General features: G+C 45.8%; 1 protein-coding gene across 4 annotated transcripts in view; it reads left to right on the plus strand.

The window, feature by feature from the left end:
• Nucleotides 1-24,118, plus strand: part of CALN1 (calneuron 1) — a 660,470-nt gene extending 636,352 nt beyond the window's left edge. For 3 of the 4 annotated variants that reach the window (XM_025379137.1, XM_025379134.1, XM_025379136.1), the window contains one exon: nucleotides 15,667-24,118. In XM_025379137.1, the coding sequence (XP_025234922.1) occupies nucleotides 15,667-15,794 (128 nt within the window). In that variant the 3' untranslated portion in view covers nucleotides 15,795-24,118. The remainder of the gene's footprint in view (nucleotides 1-15,666) is intronic. The other variant, XM_025379135.1, reaches the window with a different exon arrangement.
• The last annotated feature ends 257 nt before the right edge of the window (nucleotides 24,119-24,375 follow it).

The raw sequence follows: 24,375 nt of genomic DNA on the forward strand, positions 1-24,375 counted from the left end.
CTCACTGCAACTTCCATCTCCTGGGTTCAAGCAATTCTCCTGCCTCAGGCTCCTGAGTAGCTGGACTTACAGGCATGTGCCACCATGCCCAGCCAATTTCTGTGTTTTAGTACAGACAAGATTTCACCATGTTGGCCAGGCTGGTCTCAAACTCCTGACCTCAAGTGATTTCCCATCCTCAGCCTCCCAAATTGCTGAGATTACAGGCGTGAGCCCCCGTGCCCAGCTTGATATACTTTTGTGTTACTTGTCGATCTTTGTGTCTTAATTTTTTGGAAAAATTACCATAGCCTTGCAACATAGCAAGACCTCTTCCTTACAAAAAGAAACATTTTTTAATTAGCCAGGCATGGTGGCGCATGCCTGTAGCCTCAGCTATTCGGGAGGATGAGGGGGAGGGATCACCTGAGGTCAGGGGTTCGAGGCTGCAGTGAGCTATGATTGCACCAATGCACTTCAGCCTGGGCAGCAGAGCAAGACCCCAACTCTGAATAAAGAACTTACCAAGCCCATATCCCCATAACAGGTTGGACATTTAAGTATGTGTTTACTGAAAGTACTTATTCACCATTCATGCTGAATAAGGGAGTTTTTAAAGATGTTTTGCCTCAGTTCCACCCATTCTAGGCACCAGACATTCTTGATTTTACAGATCATAAGCTCAATGACACTGAGACGAATTTATATCTTATTATTTGGTTCCAGTTGCTGGCATCTATGGAATTCAGTGGTCTTTGTGATTGAATCATCTATTTGCCGGTCACCAGATTCTTATTAAGTATTCCCATGACACATGATACTATCTATTAAGGTTGATAATGCTTGCTTCCAGGATGTTTACTGTTTAATCCATATGGATGCAGTCCAGGAGGAAGAGGGTGGAAGAGAACTGTCACACATGCCTGCCAAGTGCTGGTCATTTATTAGGTTGGTGCACAAGTAATTGCGATTTTTGCCATTAAAAGGAATGGCAATTATTTTCTTTTTCTTTTTTTTTTTTTTTAGACACAGTCTTGCTCTGTCGCCCAGGCTGGAGTGAAGTGGTGTGATCTCAATTCACTGCAACCTCAATCTCCTGGGTTCAAGCAATTCTCATGCCTCCGCCTCCTGAGTATCTGGGATTACAGGCACCCGCCACCACACCCAGCTAATTTTTGTATTTTTAGTAGAGACGGGGTTTCACCATGTTGGCCAGGCTGGTCTCAAACTCCTGACCTCAGGTGATCTGCCTGCCTCAGCCTCCCAAAGTGCTGGGATTATAGGCGTGAGCCACCGTGCCCAGCAATGGCAAGAGTTTTAATGGCAAAAACCACAATTACTTTTGCACCAACCTAATATTAACACATTGCATTGACCCCTCTGCATGCCCCTGAGAGACAAGTTCTGTTGCCATTTTCGTGTAAATGAGGAAACTGAGGCTCCACAAAGTGAAGTCATTTTTCCCAAGTCAAATAGTGGCTAAGAATTTTAACCTGCAACCTGGGCAACATGGCAAAACCCTGTCTAGATAGATAGATAGGTAGGTAGGTAGGTAGGTAGGTAGGTAGATAGATAGATAGATAGATAGATAGATAGATAGATAGATAGATAATTGACAGGTAGATAGATAGATAGATAGATAGATAGATAGATAGATAATTGACAGGTAGATAGATGATAGATAGATAGATAGATAGATAGATAGATAGATAGATAGATAGATAATTGATAGGTAGATAGATGATAGATAGATAGATACATAGATTATAGATAGATGATAGATAGATAATAGATGATAGATAAATGATAGATAGATAGATAATAGATAAATATAGATAGATAGATAGATAGATAGATAGATAGATAGATAGATAGATAGATAGATAGATAACTAGGCGTGGTGGCAGGCACCTGTAGTCCCAGCTACTCAGGAGACTGAGGTGGGAGGATCACTTGAGCCTGGGAGGTTGAGGCTGCAGTAAGCCACAATCATGCCACTTCATTCCAGCCTGAGTGACAGAGGGAGATCCTGTCTCAATGTTTTTATAAAAAGAATTTCAACTGGATAAAGAAAATGTGGTACATATACACCATGGAATACTATGCAGCCATTAAAAGGAATGAGATCATGTCTTTTGCAGGGGCATAGATGAAGCTGGAAGCCATCATCCTCAGCAAACTAACACAGGAACAGCAAACCAAACACCACATGTTCTCACTTATAAGTGGGAGTTGAACAATGAGAACAGATGGACACAGGGAGGGGAACATCACACACCAGGGCCTGTCAGGGGGCAATGGGAGGGAGAGCATCATGATAAATAGCTAATGCATGCGGGGCTTAATACCTAGGTAATGGGTTGATAAGTGCAGCAAACCACCATGGCACACGTTTACCTATGTAACAAACCTGCACATTCTGCATATGTATCATGGAACTTAAAATACTAATTTTTTTTAATTGCTGAATCAAAACAAAAGAAAAAGAATTGTAACCTGGGTCTACCTGTCAATGCCCTGCCCTGGCGTCTTCATTGGTCACCCTGGGTCATTCACGTGGGCTTAGGCATTTCCAAGTCTTCATACAAAATGGTGTTTCATCACCCATACTCATTTTCCATTTCATCACCGACGAAAGCATATTATATTTGGAAGTTGAGTAGAAGCGCAGCAAGATCTGTGTGTGCGCCCTATCAAGACACATCCCCCAAGTGTTGTCCCTAAATGGAATACCAGCTGTCAGATTTTTCTAGACATTCTGACAACAGGCACGGGAGAGGCAAGTAAAGCGAAATCACCAACTGGGGAATAAATAGTTTCTGTGAAAGACAAGGCAGAGCTCCTCTGAATCACTCAGCACTTCCATATGATGGACAAAAGAAACAAGTGGCAAGGATGGTGACACAAGCCAGGCAGCCCCAGGAAGCCCCCTGGGGAAGAGGTGTGGATTCTGTGCCAACTAGCTGTGTGACCCCGGGAAAGTTGGTTAACCTCTCTGAGCCTTATTTTCCTCATCCATCCCATGAAAAGGCTGGATGATGATGGTCATATTTAGATACAGAAACTTCTGGGCTCAGTGGAAGGTCAGAAGGAATTTTGCAGCCAAATCCAAGGTTCCCAGTGCAGTCCTCCCCGCTGAAGTCACGGCGTTCCTGTCGGGCCATCAAGTGCACACCTGGATGGGGAGAGCTGCCCCATCACGTGGCCGCGCACGATGGTTCTCTCCTGCCCATCTAAATGAAAAAGGTACAATATGTCATCAACGCCATCTGTTCCCAGTCCTCCTGTGCAGTGAATTTCCTGAAATAAAACCTTTCTCCTTGGGTAGACATAGGAGGTTAAGGAGCTGAGGTCAGTAGCCAGTGGTGAGACAGAGGACAGTTTTCAAAGAGATTTGGAACTTCAGACAAAAAGGAATTTTTCTTCTGTTTGGGGACCCTTCGCAGCAAACCTGTAGGAAGCAATGAGATTCTGAAACACAAAATAGAGACCCAGCTGGGCACGGTGGCTCATGCCTGTAGTCCCAGCACTTTGGGAGGTTGAGGTGGGTGGATCACTTGAGGTCAGGAGTTCAAGACCAGCCTGGCCAACATGGTGAAACCTCGTCTCTACTAAAAATACAAAAATAAAAAAAAAAATTAGCTGGGCGCGGTGGCGGGCACCTGTAATCCCAGCTACTCGGGAGGCTGAGGCAGGAGAATCACTTGAACCCAGGAGGCGGAGGTTGCAGTGAGCTGAGATCGTACCATTACACTCCAGCCTGGGCAACAGAGCGAGACTCTGTCTCAACAAAAAAAATAGAGACCCAGAGAGCTGTTTTGTATAAACACACTAAAACAGAGCTGGTTAAGAGCTCCAGCTCTGCACCCGGGACAAGCCTGGCTTAAAATCCTTCCCCAGCATGCACTCACTTGAGTGAGGCACTTGAGTAAATATAGAGAACCTCATTTTCTCCATCTGTGAAAGGGGAATCATGATACAATCTACCTCATATAGTTGTTATGAGGATTAAACAACGTCATCCATGACAATATGCAGTACAAAACTCAACACATTAGTAAGCACTGGAAGTGAATGAATGAAACACAAGGCTAACCAGTTCCTAGCCTCAGTTGTCTTCTGGTTATTTTTTTTACCTGGAGACATTGCTGAGTATGTGCTGCTGCTGGAGCGCCACATCTTCATGAAGCAAGAACCAAATGCAGGGGGTGGGAGTCTTGCTGTTGACACATTCATTCCTAGACTCAAATCACTACCCACATTGGGGATATCAAGGGTATCCATCAAGACTCTTGGCCCTGTAATCCCAACACTTTGGGAGGCTGAGGCGGATGGATCACGAGGTCAGGAGTTCAAGACCAGCCTGGCCAACATGGTGAAATCCCATCTCTACTAAAAATACAAAGAAAAAAAAAAGTTAGTTGGTCATGGTGGTGGGCGCCTGTAATCCCAGCTACTTGGGAGGCCGAGGCAGGAGAATTGCTTGAACCCTGGAGGCAGAGGTTGCGGTGAGCCGAGATCACACCATTGCACTCAAGCCTGGGTGACAGAGCAAAACTCCGTCTCAGATAAAGAAAATAAAAATAAAAAGACTCTTATCAGCCAGGCATGGTGGCTCACACCTGTAATCCAAACACTTTGGGAGGCAAAGGTGGAAGGATCACTTGAGCCCAGGAGTTTGAGACCAGCCTGGGCAGCATGGTGAGACCCATGTTTACAAAAAATTTTTTTAAAAAATTAGCTAAGCATGGTGCAGTCCCAGCTACTCAGGAGACTGAGACAGGAGGATTCCTTGAGCCCAAGAAATCGAGGCTGCAGTGAGCTATGATCATGCCACTGCATTCCCCCTGGGCGACAGAGTGAAACCCAGTTTCTAAAAATAAATAAATAAATAAAAGATAGTTTCAGTTGCAAATAAAAGAAAACCAACCGAGATTCTTTTAAACTAAAAATCACTGGCTCAGCCGGGCGCAGTGGCTCATTCCTGTAATCCCAACACTTTGGGAGGCCGAGGCGGGCGGATCATGAGGTCAGGAGATCGAGACCATCCTGGCTAACACAGTGAAACCCCGTCTCTACTAAAAATACAAAAAACTAGCCGGGCGTGTGGTGGGCACCTGTAATCCCAGCTAGTCGGGAGGCTGAGGCAGGAGAATGGCGTGAACCCGGGAGGCGGAGCTTGTAGTGAGCTCAGATCGCGCCACTGCACTCCAGCCTGGGCGACAGAGAGAGACTCCATCTCAAAAAAAAAAAAAAAAAAAAAAATCACTGGCTCAAATAATGGGGGAAGTCAAGCACGTGAACTTTGGGTGGCCTGGACTCAAAGAGTTCAAGCAACATCTCTCTCCTCTCTCTCTCTCTCTGTGTGTCTGTGTCTCTCTCTCTCTCTATGTGTGTCTTTGTCTCTCTCTCTCTTGCCTGCTGTCTGCCTCTCCCTCTCTCTGTCCTTTTTAACTCCCTGTTAGCTCCACTCTTGGGCAGACTCTGTCTTCACAAGGTCTCAAGATTTTCTCTCTCAGGATCTGTCTTCTTCCAAAAAGGAGCCCCAGTCAAACCTGTTTAACTCAGGTGCCTACTGTAGAACAATCTCTGGGTGCGACACCCGGGCAACCTGGTTTGTGATGGTGGAAAAGGTGAAGTCAGGAACTAAGTTCCACTAGATGGAGTGGTGCAGGTCCCAAGCACAAAAGGTGAATTGTGTTATTAGAACAAGGGGTAGGGCTTCCAGAGAGACAAAAACAATGCCTGGCTACTGCACCAGAGTCCACTGTAGGACCCTCAAAGCAAAACACAGCTGTCTGGGGTCTAGCAAACCTGAGATACGGGGCATGAGATTTTGTAGGGGAGAAGAGACCAGCTCCCAGCCCCACAAGTCAGCATGACTTATCTTCCTCTTAAGAAAAGCGTCATGAAACATACCAACCTCACTCTTATTCCATAGAAGCCTCATCCTCCATCTCTTCCTTTGGGTTTTGTTTGGGTGCCTGGGCATTTCTGATATCATTGGTGTATACAAAATTCTCTTTCAAAAGCTCTTAATTAGTTCCGTTTTAGGGTGCATAAGTAGCCAATTTTATAGAACCATAAAATATCAGAACTGGAAGGATCGCAGAGCAAAAATAGCTCCCAGGCCTGGTGGCTCTGGTTATCCTAAGAATCACCTGAGCTGGGATGGCTACTATTTTGTTTTTTAACTTCCCTGCACCCCCAGCTCCCTGCCAAAAATAATATGACTTCTGTTGGTCTGTCACGGAGCAAGGAATCAGAATTTTCATGGCTCTGATTTGGAAGCCGGTGTCTCTGAAGACGTGCAGCGCAGCTCCCAAACGTGGAGATTGAAGCCAGAGGGATTATGAACCTATTGTCTCCAGGGCCATGGGCTGATGAGTGGCAGAGTCTCTGCAGATGACCGTCTCCAGGAGAAAAGCCAAGAACCACTGCCTGTCATTTGCCGAGTGGAGCAGTGTGAATGGCTGTTAAAATAAGAGAGGAAAAGCAACACTCCAGCAGTCTGTCGCTAGAGCTTGCACACCCAGGTCTCGCTGAGGCAGCCACCAGTCTGTCGTGCATGGAGCCTGTGAACAAGCTTGCAGGAAAACAGGAAACTCTGCCTCTGTGTCCTCCTGCGGCAGCCTCCTCAGCTCACATTTCATTCCCAAATACTTTCTGAGCTTCCACTGTGCCAAGTATTGTGCTGAAAAAGAGCCCAAGATTTAGTGGGAAGATAGAAAAGATCACCAGCAGCATGATATATTCAGTAAGAGACAAAAAGGTCAGTTCCTTAAAAAAATGAAACATAGGCCGGGTGCGGTGGCTCAAGCCTGTAATCCCAGCACTTTGGGAGGCCAAGGCGGGTGGATCACGAGGTCAGGAGATCAAGACCATCCTGGCTAACACAGTGAAACCCCGTCTCTACTAAAAATGCAAAAAAAACACTAGCCAGGCATGGTGGCGGGCACCTGTAGTCCCAGCTACTCGGGAGACTGAGGCAGGAGAATGGCGTGAACCGAGGAGGTGGAGCTTGCAGTGACCTGAGATCGCGCCACTGCACTCCAGGCTAGGCGATAGAGTGAGACTCCATCTCAAAAAAAAAAAAAAAAGAAAGAAAGAAAAAAACATAGGCTGGACGCAGTGGCTCACGCCTGTAATCTCAGCACTTTGGGAGTCCAAGGCCAGTGGATCATGAGGTCAGGAGTTCAAGATCAGCCTGGCCAATGTAGTAGAACCCATCTGTACTAAAAATACAAAAAAATTAGCCGGGCGTGGTGGCAGGAGACTGTAATCCCAGCTACTCGGGAGCCTGAGGCAGGAGAATCACTTGAGTCCGGGAGGTGGAGGTTGCAGTGTGCCAAGAACACGCCACTGCACACCAGCCCGGGCAACAGTGCGAGACTCCATCTCAAAAAAAAATGGAGTGGAGGGGAGACTATATAACCCAGTAATTCAACTTCTAGGTTTGCACCCAAGAGAATTTAAGACATATGTTGACATGTAAACATGTGTATGGATGTTCATAGCAGCATGATTCATAGTAACCAAAAGGTGAAAGGAACTCAAATGTTTATAGCTTATGAATAGATAAACAAAGAGTGATATATTCATACAATAAACTATTATCCGGTCATAAAAAGGAATGAAGTACTGATAAATGCTACATACAGCTGGAGGAACCTTGAAAAATTATGCTAAAAGAAGTCAGACACGAAAGGTCACCTACCGTATGATCCTATTTATTTGAAAGATTGAGAGTAGGCAAATCCCTAGAGACAGACAGTAGATTAGTGTTTGCCTGGGGCTGCAGAGCGAGCGGAATGAGCAGTGACTGTTAAGATGCCTGGGATTTCTTTTTAGGGTGATAAAATGCTCTGGAATTAGGTAGTGGTGATGGTTGCACAATCTTGCGAATATGTTAAACGCTGCTGAATTGGACATAATTTTCGAACAAGGGCCAATTTTATGGTATGTGAACTATATCTTAATTAAAAATAAATAAATCTTGAAAGCTAGATCATTACAACGAATAAATACAAGGAGCAGGCCCTTTTATAGAGCAGGATGTTCAGAAGAAACCTCAGAGGAAAGAAAAGTTTGGGCTGGGCCCCAGAGAAAAAGAGGGAAGATGGTCGGGCATGATGGTTCATGCCCGTAATCCCAGCACTTTGGGAGTCCGAGGCGGGTAGATCACAAGGTCGAGAGATCGAGACCATCCTGGCCAACATGGTGAAACCCTGTCTCTGCTAAAAATACAAAAATTAGCGGAATGTGGTGGTGTGTGCCTGTAATCCCCTCCCTGCTACTTGGGAGGCTGAGGCAGGAGAATCGCTAGGGAGTTGGAGGTTGCAGTGAGCCAATATCGTGCCACTGCACTCCAGTCTGGCAACAGAGTAAAACTCCATCTCAAAAAAGAAAAGAAAAGGAAAAGAGGCAAGATCAGAAGGCACCACTGATCTGCACTGAAGAAAATGAGAGACCTGCTTGGCTGAACAGAGGTGGCCGTGGGGAGGGAAGGGGAGGAGGGTGGTCTAGGAATAGAGCCGGGAAGTGGGGAAGAGTGAGCTGTGGTCTTCTGTGCTGAGCTTAGAGGATGGAACAGGCTTCTCCCATCAACGGGGGCCTTTGCAGGAAGCCTGCAGGGAAAGGTGAGTCTAGCTGCAGTTCTGAATGACTTAATGAAGGAAGAGATGAAAACAAAGATTGGGAGCATCTGAGGTAGTCTCAGCCTTGTGCTGTAGGTTACAGGGAATAGGCTGAAAACCCAGCAGGGGTTTCCTCCCGTCCTCGGGGGATGCAAGAATGAAATCTTGTATTTCTCTGGCAATTTACAGTTGGATGTAGCTTTCACTTTGATTAGCTCATTGATCTTTGAAATAATTCTTGAGATGAGCAGAGCAATTATTAGCTCCTTTTACAGAGAGCGAAACTGACGCTAGCAGAAGTTCCTTCACTTGTCCAGGGCTCCTAAGCGGCAATTAGGGGAAGAAGTCAGATCTTGGACTCACAGTTTTTCCCAGACTGACCTATAGTCTTCTATTACAGACTTCTAAATAATAGACAGCTAGTGTAAATAAGTACGCAAAAATATAGTACAATGCAAATGTATGATAAGCTTCAATAATTACCAAGAAATGCATAAATTAGTGCCGTGTTCTGTCCATCACACCCGGCGTTTGAAGTGCATTTTCTTTGGACCTGTTTATTGCTATGCAGGAAACCAAGAAGAATTTGTACACAAGTTTTGAACCTGGGTATTACAGTAAGCTCTTGGCTCAAATCCCACATCTACCCTTTCCCAAATGACCTTGAACTTCACTTATTGGAATTCAGGCTCCTCACGCAGTAAATGAAGACAACACACCCATTGCACATGAGATATGCTGCTCTGTGACCTCTGTACATAGAACCAGCAAAGCTCTTAAGACAGTACCCAGCCCATTGAGGCTGGTGTTCAATCAGGAAATAGGAACATTTAAAAGGCATATACAAGGGAGCTCACATTCATCGGGCATAATTTTCCAGTTTCTTCCTATATGCATAATCTCCACAAGAAGATAGATCTTTTGTTTGTTTGTTTTTGGGTTTGTTTGTTTGTTTTAGACAGAGTCTTGTTCTGTCGCCCAGGCTGGAATGCAGTGGCGCGATCAACCTCTGCTTCCTGGGTTCAAGTGATCCTCCTGCCTCAGCCTCCCAAGTAGCTGGGATTACGGGCACACCACACTATGCTCGGTTAATTCTTTTTTTTTTTTTTTTTTTTTTGTATTTTTAGTAGAGATGGGGTTTCACCATGTTGGCCAGGCTGGTCTCAAACTCCTGACCTCACGTGATCCACCCGCTTCAGCCTCCCAAAGTGCTGGGATTACAGGTGTGAGCCACCACAACTGGCCCAATAAGATAGATCTTATTATCCCATTTTATGGATGAGAAGATTGAGGCCTAGGGAAATTTACTTGCTCAAGGTCACACACAGAATCATGATCCAGATATTGGTCTGGCTCCAAAGTCATTCCTCTTTGCTTAGCCACACAATTTATGATGATGTCAGAATGCAGTATAAGATGATTTTCATCAAAGCACAGGGTACTGACTCAGACTACGGTCTATTTCAGAGCTGCCGCGATCCACTAATGATCTAGAAGCTCCTCTCTGCTTTTTTTTTTGAGATGGAGTTTCACTCTTGTTGCCCAGGCTGCAGTGCAATGGCGCAATTTCGGCTGCATCCTCCGTCTCTTGGGTTCAAGCAATTCTCCTGCCTCAGCCTCCCTAGTAGCTGGGATTACAGGTGCCCACCACCATGCCCAGCTATTTTTCTGTATTTTTAGTAGAGACGGGGTTTCACTATGCTGGCCAAGCTGATCTCGAACTCTTGGTCTCAGGTGATCCGCCCACCTCAGCCTCCCAAAGTGCTGGGATTACAGGCATGAGCCACTGCACCTGGCTCTGCTCCTCTCCACTTATAGGACATTGGTCTAAATTCTCCAGGCAGTTGCTCGGTCCTTATCTCTCCCCTCTTACTGCTTGGATGGATTTTTAGATCGAAGTTGCAGCTCCCCTCTCCTGGGGGATAATCCTGTTGCTGGTAACCTTGTTTCCTGGTTGACCTTCACAAAGAAGGGCTTCAGCAAAAACTTCCTCCCTCAGGCCAGTCATGCAATGTTTCTCTTCCTAAAGCTTTCACGGGCCCTCAAGATGGAATGGAAAAGGGCTGCCTTCGGAAACATTTCCAGGCGAAGAAGCTGCTCAGAATAAATTAGCCAGAAAGCGTTAGGGATATGCTACTTCCACATTCTCATCTTATTTTCTGCTTTGGCCCTTTCCTTCTTAAATGCCACCTCCTTTTTCCTTCCTGGGACTTGGCGTCTTTGTACGTTTGCCTACTGATGGGATAAAGCCCATCTCTACCCCAGGGATATTGTCTTCCTCCAGGTGAAAACTTGTAAGATTCTGAGACCCACACCTAGACAGCATTGTTCTTAGTAGCAAAAGGTGGAAGCTTGACTCGGCAAGAAGAAAGCTGAGCCGCAGATACTTTAAATCACCCCAGGGAAGCAGAAATCAGTGGATTCAGAAGGAATAAAGATAACAAGATGAGACCTAAGAGACGATGGCGAAAGAATTCACAAGCATCATATTGGTGAGGGGGCTGGGGGCTGCGGCTGGGTCACGGTAAGTCAGACCTTAGACTTACAGTTTGTCCCAGGCTCACCTATAGTCTTCTATTACAGACTTCTAAATGATAGACAGCAAGAGGCAAGAGTAAATAAATACACAAAAATATGGTACAATGCAAATGCATTATAATCTTCAATAATTATCAAGAAACGCATGAATTAGTGCCAGGTCGCAGTTCTGTCCACCATACCCAGCGTTTGAAGTGCATTTTCTTGAAGCCTGGCTTTCTGGAGATACCTTCCTGCTCAATGCCATTTTTTTAACTTTTATTTTAGGTTCAGGGGTACATGTGCAGTTTGTTCTATAGGTAAACTCGTGTCACCGGCGTTTGTTGTACAGATTATTTCACCACCCAGGCACTAAGCCTAGAACCCAATAGTGATTTTTTTCTGCTGCTCTCCCTCCTCCCACCCTCCATCCTCAAGTAGGCCCCAGTGTCTGTGGTTCCCCTCTTTGCCTCCATGTATTCTCATCATTCAGCTCCCACTTGTAAGTGAGAACACACGGTATTTGATTTTCTCTTCCTGTGTTGGTTTGCCAAGGATCGTGGCCTCCAGCCCCATCAATGTTCCTGTAAAGGATGTAGAAAGCAGTGTGACGATTCCTCAAAGAGCTAGAAACAGAACTACCGTTCGATCCAGCAATCCGATTATTGGGTATATATCCAGAGGAATATAAATTGTTCTACCATAAAGACACATGCATGTGTATGTTCATTGCACCACTATTCACAATAGCAAAGACATTAAATCAACCTAAATGGCCATCAATGGTAGATTGGATAAAGAAAATGTGGTACGTAAACATCATGGAATACTACGCAGCCATAAAAAAGATCAATGCCATTTTTAGAGATCCTTTGACAAGCCCTTGGGACCCTTTCTCTTGAAGAAAGTTCTGTTTGCCTTTGGAAATATGGCCAGCTTCCTACTTCTTCCCTGTTATTAATATTACCAGGAATTTGGATGAGCCACTAACATCAAGGGAGAGAGCTATTTGAGCTTGAGTGATTTTTACATTCTTTACAGGCATGTGGATACCACCTTGACCTTTTTCTTTTGCTACGCAGTCTTCTTTAACAGCTGAATGTAAAGAGCCATCTTCTTCAACACCCCTGATTCAACGTCAGCAACAACACACACACACACACACACACACACACACACCCCTCCTGTCTCCAGCAACTCCATCCTACTCCGGGCCTACTGAATCAAAAAACTCCAGAGTGGGTGTCTAGCAATTGCTTGATTGCCTGGAGAGCTTATTAAAACACAAATTCCCAACCTCGTCTGATTCAGTAATTCTGCAATAGGGCTGAGAATCTCATTTGTATCAAACTCTCAGCTGGCACTGGTGCTGCTGTTTCAGCCAGTTGCTCTGGAGTAGGTGGCTTCCTGCCGACCTCCAGGGCACAGATGTCTCCTCTCAGCTAATTGGGGAACCGTGCACCACTGCAGGACGGAGGGCAAGGGAGAAAGTGTAGAGGAAAAGAAGGAGACGGGAAAGACATTCTGACGTCCACTTAGTTTCCCTGAGGTAATGCAATGCCTAGGATCCCCGATGCACTTCATCAAAGCCCGCCCTTCCTTCCTTCCTTCCTTTCTTTCTTTTTCTTTCTTTCTCTCTTTCTCCCTTTCTCTCTTTCTCTCTTTCTTTCTTTCTTGTCTTCTTTCTTTCTTCCCTCCTTCTTTCTTTTTCTCCTTTCTTCTTTCTCTTCTTTCTTTCTTCTTTCTTTGTTTCTCTTTCTTTCTCCTTTCTTTCTTTCTTTCTTTCTCCTTTCTTTCCTTCTTTCTTCTTTCTTTCTCTCTCTTTCTCTTTCTCCTTTCTTCTTTACTTCTTTCTGTCTCTCTTTCTCCTTTCCTTCTTCTTTCTTTCTTTTCTTTCTTTTTCTTTCTCTCTTTCTCTTTCTTTTTCTTTCTTTCATTTTTATTTCTTTCTTCTTTCTTTTGTTCTTTCTCCTCCTTCCCTTTCTTTCATTTCTTTCTTTCTTTCTCTTTTCTTCTTTCTTTCTTCCTTCCTTCTCTTTCTTTCTCTTTCTCCTTTCTTTCCTTCTTTCTCTTCTTTCTTCTTTCTTTCCTTTTCTTTCTCCTTTCATTCCTTCTTTCTTCTTTATTTCTCTCTTTCTCTTTCTTTCTCCTTTCTTTCCTTATTTCTTCTTTCTTTGTTCTTTCTTTCTCTCTTTTCTTTCTTTTTCTTTCTCACTTTCTCTTTCTTTTTTCTTTCTTTCTCTCTTTTCTTACTTTTTCTTTCTTTTTTTTTTTTTTGTTTTTTTTGAGACGGAGTCTCGCTCTGTAGCCCAGGCTAGAGTGCAGTGGCCGGATCTCAGCTCACCGCAAGCTCCGCCTCCCGGGTTCACGCCATTCTCCGGCCTCAGCCTCCCGAGTAGCTGGGACTACAGGCGCCCGCCACCTCGCCTGGCTAGTTTTTTGTATTTCTTAGTAGAGACGGGGTTTCACCGTGTTAGCCAGGATGGTCTCGATCTCCTGACCTCGTGATCCACCCGTCTCGGCCTCCCAAAGTGCTGGGATTACAGGCTTGAGCCACTGCGCCCGGCCTCTTTTCTTACTTTTTCTTTCTCTCTTTCTCTTTCATTCTCTTTCTTTATTTCTTTCTTCTATCTTTCTTTTGTTCTTTCTCTTCCCTCCCTCCCTTCCTTCCTTCCTTTCTTTCTTTCTTTCTCTTTCTCCTTTTGAGCTTGAGTGATTTTTACATTCTTTAAAGGCATGTGGATACAACCTTGACCTTTTTCTTTTGCTATGCAGTCTTCTTTAACAGCTGAATGTAAAGAGCCATCTTCTTCAACACCCCTGATTTAATGTCCCCAACAACACACACACGTACACACACGTACACACACACACACACACACACCCCTCCTGTCCCCAGCAACTCCATCCTACTCCGGGCCTACTGAATGAAAAACTCTGGAGTGGGTGTTCCGTTCTTTTTTTCTCTCTTTCTTTCTCTTTCTTTCTTCTTTTTTTCTTTTTCTCTTTCTCCTTTCTTTGTTTCTTTCTTTCTCTTTCTTTCTTTTCTTTCTTTCTCTTTCTTTTTTCTTTGTTTTTCTTTCTCTTTCTCTTTCTTTTTTCTTTCTCCTTCCTTTCTCTCTCTCTCTCTCTCTCTCTCTCTCCTGCAGGGTCTCACCCCTCTGTGGCCCAGGCTGGAATACAGTGGTGTGACCATAGCTCACCACAGCCTTGTGCAATCCCCACTTCCCCAACGTCAGCATCATCCCAGCTCTAATGGAGGGCTTGTTAAACACAGATGGGGCCCCTGCTCCCAGAGCCTCTGATTCAGCAGATCTGGGGTGGGGGCTGGACAAGAATCTGCCTGTTTTTTTGAGACAGAGTCTTGCTCTGACGCCCAGGCTGGAGTGCAGTAGCATGATCTCAGCTCACTGTAACCTCTGTCTCCCAGGTTCAGGTGATTCTCCTGCCTCAGCCTTCCAGGTAGCTGGGATTACAGGCGTATTTTTGTATTTTTAGTAGAGATAGGGTTTCACCATGTCGACCAGGCTGGTCTCAAACTCCTGACCTCAGGTGATCTGCCCACCCCAGCCTCCCAAAGTGCTGGGATTACAGGCGTGAGAGCCACCAAACCCAGTCAAGAATCTGCATTTTCAAAAACCTCTCAGTGGCCAAGCATGGTGGCTCATGCCTGTAATCCCAACACTTTGGGAGGCAGAGGCAGGAGGGTGGCTTGAGCCCAGGGGAGTTTGAGATTGTACTGGGCAACATAGCAAGACCCCATCTCTACAAAAATGAAAATTTAAAAAATTAGTCAGGCACAGTGGTGCACACTTGTAGTTCCAGCTACTCAGGAGGCTGAAGTGGGAGGACACCTTGAGCCCAGGAGGTTAAGGCTGCAGTGAGCTACAATAGTACCACCGCACTCCAGCCTGGGAGACAGAGCAATACACTGTCTCAAAAAAAAAAAAAAAAAAAAGCTGTCAAGCTCTCAGCAATGGGGATGCTGCTTGTCCAACGACCCCACTGTAGAACCACTATGTGTATGTCTGAAATAATGCAAGAAGTCACTTACAGTGATTTGACTAGCAAAACCCAAAAAAACGTCCAGGAAAGGTAAGTTGCACCCAGCTGATCACAGAGATGTAGGGAAGCATCTGAACTTCTGTTCTGTTCCTATCGGCTGCAGAAACGGATACAGCAATCACTGGATGATGCCTTTTATGAAACTGACTCTGAAATGTCCCATATTTCCTGGCTCTGAAAGTCATTCTAGCTCTATTCTATCAGAAAGCTTAACATCACATCCATCGTGGTTCTTGTTATAGAAGTTTTCTCATTTCATACCTTTCACCAGAAGGTGTTTTATATTATGCAGTCTCCACGGTAACAGTCCCATAAGTGCCTGTCAACTTGATTTGACCAGTCTCATCCTATAGGACTCACTGCTGGCCTGTTGAGGAAGAGTTGCAACCTATCTCACTGTGTTATTTCTCTCTTCTGTCTTCTCCCAACCCCTCTTCCTTCCTCCCACACCTGCTCCTCCCACCACCAGTGCATTCCCAGAAGCAGAACAGACAGACCTGCGTCCGGAAGAGCCTCATATGCGCCTTTGCTATGGCCTTCATCATCAGCGTCATGCTGATTGCAGCCAACCAGATACTCCGGAGTGGCATGGAGTAGCAGCCTCCCACCAGCCACACTGTGTTGCAGCTCACCGCGCATGTGCATGCCCTGCGGGCAGACTCTTCCTCCACACAGCAGACATGGACCTTTGGACTATGGATGGATGAGGACGATGGAACCGTTCAGTGAAGAACCCAAGGTTGAGTGCAACTGGGGTTGCACTTCAGCTTCATCTCCTTGGCAGGGACACTAAAGGGCTGTCTTCAGTGCTTTAATGGTTTTGTTTTCTAATGCAATAAATAGCCAGGATTTCCGAATTACTGCTTCAACCATCAGTCATAACTCTAGAGAAAAACTTCATCTTCATCTCGGAATTCCAGCGGCCATCCAGGTATAATGGTGAGAGAGCAAGAGAGAGGCATGAACACACAGTCACCTCCACTCCCCATTCTTTCAACCCAAGGGTCAACAGGAGACTCTCTGCTGAGGTCAACCCTCAGTTCCAAGAGGCTGACTTCTGGGTTGCCACAGAAGAGAGGGCCTTCCATCCCACCCTGGCTTCCTTCCTCCATCCAGTGGAGACCCCCCCCAAGGCATGAGGGGAAAGCCATTAAGTGGGGTGCAGCCCCTGGCGGTCTTTAGCTGCACCCCTCACCGCTTCCGTTCTTACTGCCTTTTCTAGAGGACTGCCATTGGTAGAGCTGGGGTGCTTTCAGTTTCCGTTGGCACTTGGCTTTCTGTTCCTAGAGCCCATCCCGCACCAGCATTTTGGAACCTGCAGAGAGCCTTTCTCCCAGCTTTGCCGCCTGTGCTGCCATTAGAGAAAAAAAAAGAAGCGTAATCGTGGGCATCTCTATAACATAGACAGATATATATATTTGGCTTCTTCGTGTGTGATGTCATTCTTCCCTAATCGCTTACACCTAATATAAGCTTGTCCTCCCTCCCACACTCATCCCTGCTTCTTTGGGGCAGGGGTGAGGCAGGTTGAGGGGGAGGAGACTGAGACTGGTGGTGAGGTTTTGACACCCACACCCAGCCATCTGGAGTCATGGAGACCCACCATGTCTCTATGCCAGATGACCTTTGTAAGTTAAGGTCCTTGTGCATCTTACCTTTCCCTTACCTTGGAGTTTGCTTTGTCAGTTAGTCTTCCCCAGCTAAAAAGAGAAATGCAATCCAAAATGGAAAGATGGAGAGATCAAATGACTGTATTTTACATAAGATCTTCTGGCCTTCAGATTCTGCAACTGACTTATTTTCAGGAGGTGGGGGGAAAAGATGTTTATGAGTTTAGCCAACAGAACAGGTAATTTACTCCTGCCTGCAGAATACTTTCGTTGGGGAAGGTAACTGAACCTGAACCAAGGATCTGTTTTCAACTCCATTCCAAGTCTGTAATTTCCTGACTTTTCCTAGATGTCAGCCACTACTACGAATTCAAGCTTGTGTAGTCAGATTAGCCAGTAATCTCTAGATGTAATAGTTCCCTTTGTACTTTTCCAAGCTCAGGTCTTTATTTTGTAATGGAATTACCTTGCTCCTACTTCTTTTGATTACATCCTAAAACTACATGCTTCCCCACTTTCTTCCAGTATCGAGCCACCAGAAGCTTTCTTGTCTCAGTGCAGTGGGTAGGGTTTTTGGTGCATTGTGTGTTCCTGATCTCCCTCCCTGTCATCCCGCTGAGCTTTCTCCCTACTGCCTTCTCAGACTTGGAGCACCCAGGGTCTCCGATGAGAGTTTTCTCATTCACCTCTGCAAGTGCTCCTGGCAACAGCCTGGGGGCAGCTGTAGAAACTTTCCCTTTGTGGGAGAGTTCGAATATTCCTGATGAGCACAAGTAAAACTAGGGTTTGAGCCATAGTATAGAGGAGGGAGGAGATGTAAGCTCCCAAGAGCCTGGGGGATTTCAAGTCCCTCTGCAAAACTTCCTGGAGTTCAGCCCAGCAAGGCCAGACCAAGGAGGTAGCAACCTGCCTTTCCCCCTTACCTGCCCTGCTGCCTGCACACTGCATGCCTGCCCCTTCTGTCGCTCCCGTTGGCTGACTCACCATTGTCCCCTTAGGATTGAAATTCTGAACTAGAACAGGTCCAGATGCAGAACACGAACACATCGAACAACCTCATCCTTAATATCTGCCCTGGGCAGTTTGCCCTCTCCCAGCTGGATTTGGATGGGAGGGCAGAGCAGATCTTCAAGGGATATACTTTCCTATCTTTCCCTGACCCCTGAACCACCAAACCACGTCCTCCTGGGGATAGGGGTGCAGGACCCTAAGTAGACTGGGTAGAAACCCCAGGGATGATTCTTCAAAGCCCCCCCCCCCATGAGAGGGGCCTGAAATGCCGCAGCTGAGGCTGGTCTTCGGGGCAGAAAATGAGTACTTCTTCGAAGGTGGCTTTTCTGCAAGTTCTTCTGCCTCCCGCTGGAGAACAGAGACCCTTCAGGAGGTGGGGGTTAGATTTCATCAGCAGAGAGATTAGCCACTGTGCAGGAGTAGGGAGGAAAAGGAGTTCTGGAGAAGCGCCATCATCCTGTTTTCTACAAAGCCTGCAGGATTCCTTCCCTAACAGTGACCCTTCTTCTCACTCCCAGTGACCTGGAAGCAAGCCCACCCTCCCCAGGAGAAAATCTAAGAGAATGCATTCCTCTGTGGACTGCTAGAGAGAGACGGCCAGAAGGAAGATGTGGAATTCTTTCTGACAACTTAGGAGTTAACTTCCCACCGTGGTAACCCCCCACGTGGCACCCAGGGAACCGAAGGACACAGTGGGTGAAGACGGCCCTGAGCTAGCAGCATTCCTTAGACTTCAGGACCTCAGAGTTTGTCCCGGTGACTTGCACCCTGATTGCTTTTCTTGGACAGTTTTGTCTTGGGTATAAGGAAGGCTTCTTTGTCAGGCAGCCAACTCCCAGCCCCGTTCACACAAATTTTATGCCAGGGCCCCATGCCAGTCAGTGTCCCCATCATGGTGGCTATGAAGCTAATGGCTGAAGGTTCCAGAAGGTCCTGGTCTCCCATTCCCAAGGGATGCCATGTAGCCCCAGCTGGAGGTGACTTCTGCAGGAATTGAGAGGGAAGAGCCCACCCCTCGCTCTGTCCTCCAGCTAATAGACTTAGGAACCAGTGACCTTGGCTGCCCAGCTGTGGGGGACTGAGGGATTGACAAACGCAGGTTGGCTCATTCTTGCTGCAAGAGCAGATACCCACCCCCCCAGAAAATACAAGTGATGATCAAGAAGGCAGTTTCCTTGGGAGAGAAGGGGAAATGGACCCTGACTCCCTTGATCCCCAAAGAAGCTGTGCCCCACCGTTCCAGATACCAACAAAGCCCCCAAACAGAATGTAGCATCGGAACTATTAGCAGTGGCTTCCAGAATGTGCATGGGTCCCACGTGACTGATCTGACAAAAAAAAGAGGGATATTACCATGGCAACCCGTGCATTCCACCCTGAATTTGCCAAGGCACACAAAAATAGGGAACATTTTCTTGAAGAACACTCCCAATTCAGCCTGAGTGCAACCTGACTCTCTGCATCTGTATCCTGCTGGGAGAGGCAATTACCCTTAAAGAATCTGGGTGGTTTCTCTGCCTTTTTGTCTTGCATTTGAACTTGTCCTTCTATTTACTCAAGAGAACAGGAGCTACCTGTAAGCCCTGGTATCTCCCCATCCCTACTCCCAGCCCCTTCTCCCAGGGTCCAGAGCCAGGACCCCTTAATCTAGGTAAACAGGCAGAAATATCATCTTGGAAGGCAAACAAGATTTTAAGCCTCCAGTCTTTAAAAGTAACGGTTTGCCTGTTGAGACACACTCTCGCAAGCCAGACGTGTGAACTTTGGTGAACTGAGGTTTACATGTGGTCTTAGGCAAACCCAGTGGTTTCAGAAATGTCTGGGTGTTTTATTTGCAGAGAACAAGATGTGTCTTACGAGTCTCCTTTTTCGATACCTGCCCTGTCTCAAATTTCACTTGACAAATGGTCTACGATCCTGCAGTTATCCAAAAGAGCCTATGAAAAATGAACAGCTGCTTTTGACAGTAATGCCCCTCCCAACTTCCCATTCATAGAATCATAAAGCGGTATGTTTCAGAACTGAGAGGGAAAAATTTACCTTTTATTCCAAATGCCTCCTACAAGGCTTAAGTCCAGACTCAGGTCATAAATCAAAGACAGTTTTGCACATTGCTCTTCACCTAAATCTAGCAGTTTCCCTGAGGCCCTGTGAGGGCATGGACAGAAAATGAAGGGTGCAACCACCCAGGACAGCTCCCCGGTTTGGGCTGACCTGGCCTTGTGTGGTCGCATGTCCTGGGATCCATGTTTACTGTGTCCTTGCTCTCCTTCCTTGCAGAAGCCGCTAAGCTCTGCTCCTCCTAACTGCAGGTCTCAACCCCTATTGGGTCATTTTGTCACACTATTTCTCCAAAGGCCCTAGTCATTACATTTTTCGCCGTGTCACCAAGATACAGGGAGGGTCTGGAATTCTCCCGCTAGGAAGGGCCCCTTTTCCTATATCACCGTGATGATACAGATGAACTGAGATTAAACTTTTAGACTTCAGCACATCGCACATCCTGGTTGTATAACCAGGAGGTCTGCAGAGCTGCGACCTGAAGAACATCTGTCTTAAAAGACCTCAAATCAGAACATTCTCATTGGCCTCTTCAGTGATCCCCATGGAGCTAAGAGTCCGCAACCTAAAGGCCTTACCATAGCCATCTTCCCTCCACACCTGATTGCTCAACTGCCCTAGAAGGGGAGAATCTGTCTGAAATAGAAAAGAAGCATTAAGGGCCAGGTGCGGTGGTTCACACCTGTAATCCCAGCACTTTGGGAGGCCTAGGCAGGTGGATCACTTGAGACCAGGAGTTCAAGACCAGCCTGACCAACATGGTGAAACCGCATCTCTACTAAAAAATAAAAAACAAAAATTAGCCGAGCATGGTGTCGGGCACCTGTAATCCCAGCTACTCTGGAGGGCTGAGGCAGGAGAATCACTTGAACCCTGGAGGCAGAGGCTGCAGTGAGCCGAGATCGCGCCACTGCACCCCAACCTCGGCAACAGAGCAAAACTTCATCTCAAAAAGTAATTTAAAAAAAGAAGCATTCACCAGCTAAGACTTTTCCATTTAAATTATTTAAAGTGATGGCAACATAGAGGAGAATGAGGGCTGCCTCTTACTGATTCTGTCTCCATGATAATTTGAGTGCCACAACTGTTCAGCTTCACTTCATACTTGCTTTGACTAAGTCACTCAGGGGACTGTCCTCAATTTTTTGGCCCTTTTTGGCCCTGGCATAAATAGGTGTATGTTAGTACATTTTGCATTGCTATAAAGGATAATTTATAACACTGGGTAATTTATAAAGAAAAGAGGTTTATTTGGTGCACGGTTCTGCAGGCTGTATGAACAAGGTATCAACATCTACTTGGCTTCTGGGGAAGCCTCAGAAAGCTTTGACTAATGGTGGGAGGTGAAGGGATAGCAGGCACGTCACATGGCAAGAACAGGAGCAAGAGAGAGGAGAGGAGGTGCCAGTCTCCTTAACAACCAGCAACTGCATGAACTAATAAAGTGAGAATTCACTCATTACTACGGGGAGGGCACCGAGTCATTCATGAGGAATCTGTCCCTATGTCCCAAATACCTGCTAGCAGGCCCCACCTCCAGCATTGGAGATCAACATGAAATTTGGAGGGAACAAATATCCAAAGTGTATGATTGGTTTGGAGGAATGAGATCAATTATGCCAACAAGCCAAGCATTTCTCTTAGTATCCTATGGTCATTGGTAATGCATATGGTCACTTTGACAGCTGTGGTTTCTCCTTCATATTCATTTGGGACTCTTTATAGGGTCTCGAGAGACATAATGATATTGTTCAAAATGTCTCCAAGGCAAAATTAATTTCATTTCATTGACTGGAAATATATCACAAAGAATGAGGTTTTTCCAGCCCCACCCACAAGACAGTCCTCTGAAAGTGGAAAAGCTCGCCCAGTCACCTGTCCTTACCCTGACCTTGGGGTAGTTCATCAGTTGAGCACACCCCCCATGCCGGGCATAGACTCACCCATCTCTTTTCCTCAGGTGTGATGGGTTGGCTTTCAAACTAGTGCTTCTCACACTGTTAGAAGTTACTGTCCAAGTGGAAAGGATACAGAGGCTGGAATTTTCCGGTGGGCTAGAAGAGCAGGCTAATTAGGAAGAAATATTCCAGGGAATGCAAGGTGCAACTGTGATATTGCTCCATCCCTGGACCTGAGAGAGACAAAGAAAGTTCTTAAAGGGCTGCAGATGCTGTCCTCTGAAGTTCTTCTCCGGATTGCTGGCCTACTTTGGAAACATGCAGAGCATTGAGTGTCAAGGGGTTGCCCATCAGTCTGATCCACATAACAGGCTCTGTGGATTTCAAGAGCAGGCTGGTAGCTCGCCAATCCTGGGAGGATGCTGACATCTGTCAAGCCCAGAATGCCTCTCCCAGGGCGCTCAGACCTGTTAAACTGAGGCCAGGAGAGCAGAGGAAAGAACTCAAACTGTGGTTGGTACTACCAGCTGGAGAAAGCCCAGGAGTTAGGACTCTTCCACCCACTATCTAGGTTATGTTGAGTGACATTCCTCCCTGACTTCAGGTTTCTCTAAAGCCAGAGGAAAAGTCAACCAGACAAGCCCTCCCATCTGTTTTGTCTGAAACAAGATGGAGTGAATACTCCCTACTGAGAGGATCTGGATTTCCCCCATGAATTGCACTAGGAACTGGCAGCTCCTTTTTGAACACAAGTCCCAAGAGGCAGTTGTGATAAAGTCTCTCTTTTGGTGTCCGCTGTCTGTAAATGAAACAATGCAAATTGGTGTATGTCAAGTGTGTCATATCTTGCAGGCAAGAGGTTTTGTTTATTCCCTAAGGACTTGCTGACTGGAGGGAGCATCAAAGATGAGCTTTCTGTCTTTGTCTTGGCAAGTGTGAAAATAAAGGGAGTCAGTCACCTCCCCAAAGGCTACGTGAATCAGGAGGAAGTTGGAGGAAACAATGGCAGATTCCAAGAAGAGATGGGTATTTCTCCATCTGAGAAAGCCTTACTGAAAGCTACTGAATAAAGAGCACAATTTCCAGTTATTTCTTTCTTTCCTTGTTTTTTTTTTTTTTTCCTGGCCACTATAACAGCACTTCCAGCATATGTTGATAGTGTGGCTTGTAATTATTCCTAATACCGCAGAAAGAAGGTGATCGTGATCTCTGGTGATTGTGAGGAATTAGATTAAGAGTCCCGGGGCACAGGCCACCTGCGATATTTCTTTAAACGGCTAATGAGGGATGCTGAGTGCTGAGTGGTGCCTGCTTTTGATGTGGCCCACCCATGAGCAGGGAGAGAGGGCAGGAAGAGAGCAACTGCAGGATCCACAAGTCTCTAACCCTTCTGCCCCAGGCAACATAAAACCCTAGATTCTCCTTCTTTTTCCCTCTTCCTAAAGTAGACTGACATCCCAGTAATTGTTTTTCTAACAAACCCTGTTGTTCTCCCTGGGAAAGACCTAGATTGGCCAAGAAAGGATCCTCTCAGCTCCTGGTGGAGAGTTGCACAAGCCAGTGCCTCTCAACTCTCTCCAAGGAAAATTAAAGCATATTTTCTCTTTCTTAGCTCAAAATCAGCTTTCAGGGGTCCTCGAGTGGCTTCTTAGTGGGGTCTGATTTTCTTCCCCAGTTCTGAATCCAGGAAGAAGCTATTTCTCCAAGGACTAACCAAAAACAATGACTTTGGAGAAAAATTAGACTCAGAAAGTCTGTCCAGGCATTGGGTTGGTGAACTGTCATCTGTTGGGTGGGGAGGAGGGTTGCTGTGATTGTAGCAGTCATTAGACTTGGGACATGAGCTGTCTCTCAAAGCACAGTAGTAAATGACTGTATTTTGTATATTGCCCTCAATATGTTGGGTGTAAATAGAAGCACAGCTGGGGATTGATCACGGCCAGGACGATTGGAGCTTGGCAGCTCTCATATCCAGAATAAGCCACTAAGATGGAGCTCATCAATCACCATCTTCCCATTTACCTCATTAGCATCCCATTTTCTCTCATTCAGTATTAGTTGATGATTTCTGCTATTAAGTGATGAGAAAGTCAGCAGACTAGTCAAAAAAGAATCTTTATATAAAATGTACATATTAATATAAATTAACTTAGCATGCAACTTACCAATCAAATGAAGTATATATTATTAATATGTTATCTTAGTGTATAAAGGAAAACTGCCATATTTACCAGATGTTTTCTTTAACCAAACTTGTCTGTAAATATATAATCTGTATAAAAAGAGTCTAATTTACCATTATTTATGCAATAGAAAAAATAAAAGTTTTTTTTTCTTTTGACGAGAGATTCCATTCATTATGTGTGGTTTGATTTGCAAATGGGTCAGGAGACTTATTCCTGGGACCCCAAAGGGCAACCAGTCTGTTCAATGACAACCTGGCATCACTAAGAAGCCACAGGTGAGAAAGCTGCCGCGGGATCTCGCTGTCTGCTGGGACGCTAAAGAGAGATGACTGGCGTTAGGGCAAGTAAGTGGACTGTGGACATATGGTGAGAATTATGAAGCATCTTCTGGCTAGGGAGCAGACATTATAAT

Source organism: Theropithecus gelada, chromosome 3 (assembly GCF_003255815.1).
Source record: "Theropithecus gelada isolate Dixy chromosome 3, Tgel_1.0, whole genome shotgun sequence".
NCBI lineage: Eukaryota > Metazoa > Chordata > Mammalia > Primates > Cercopithecidae > Theropithecus > Theropithecus gelada.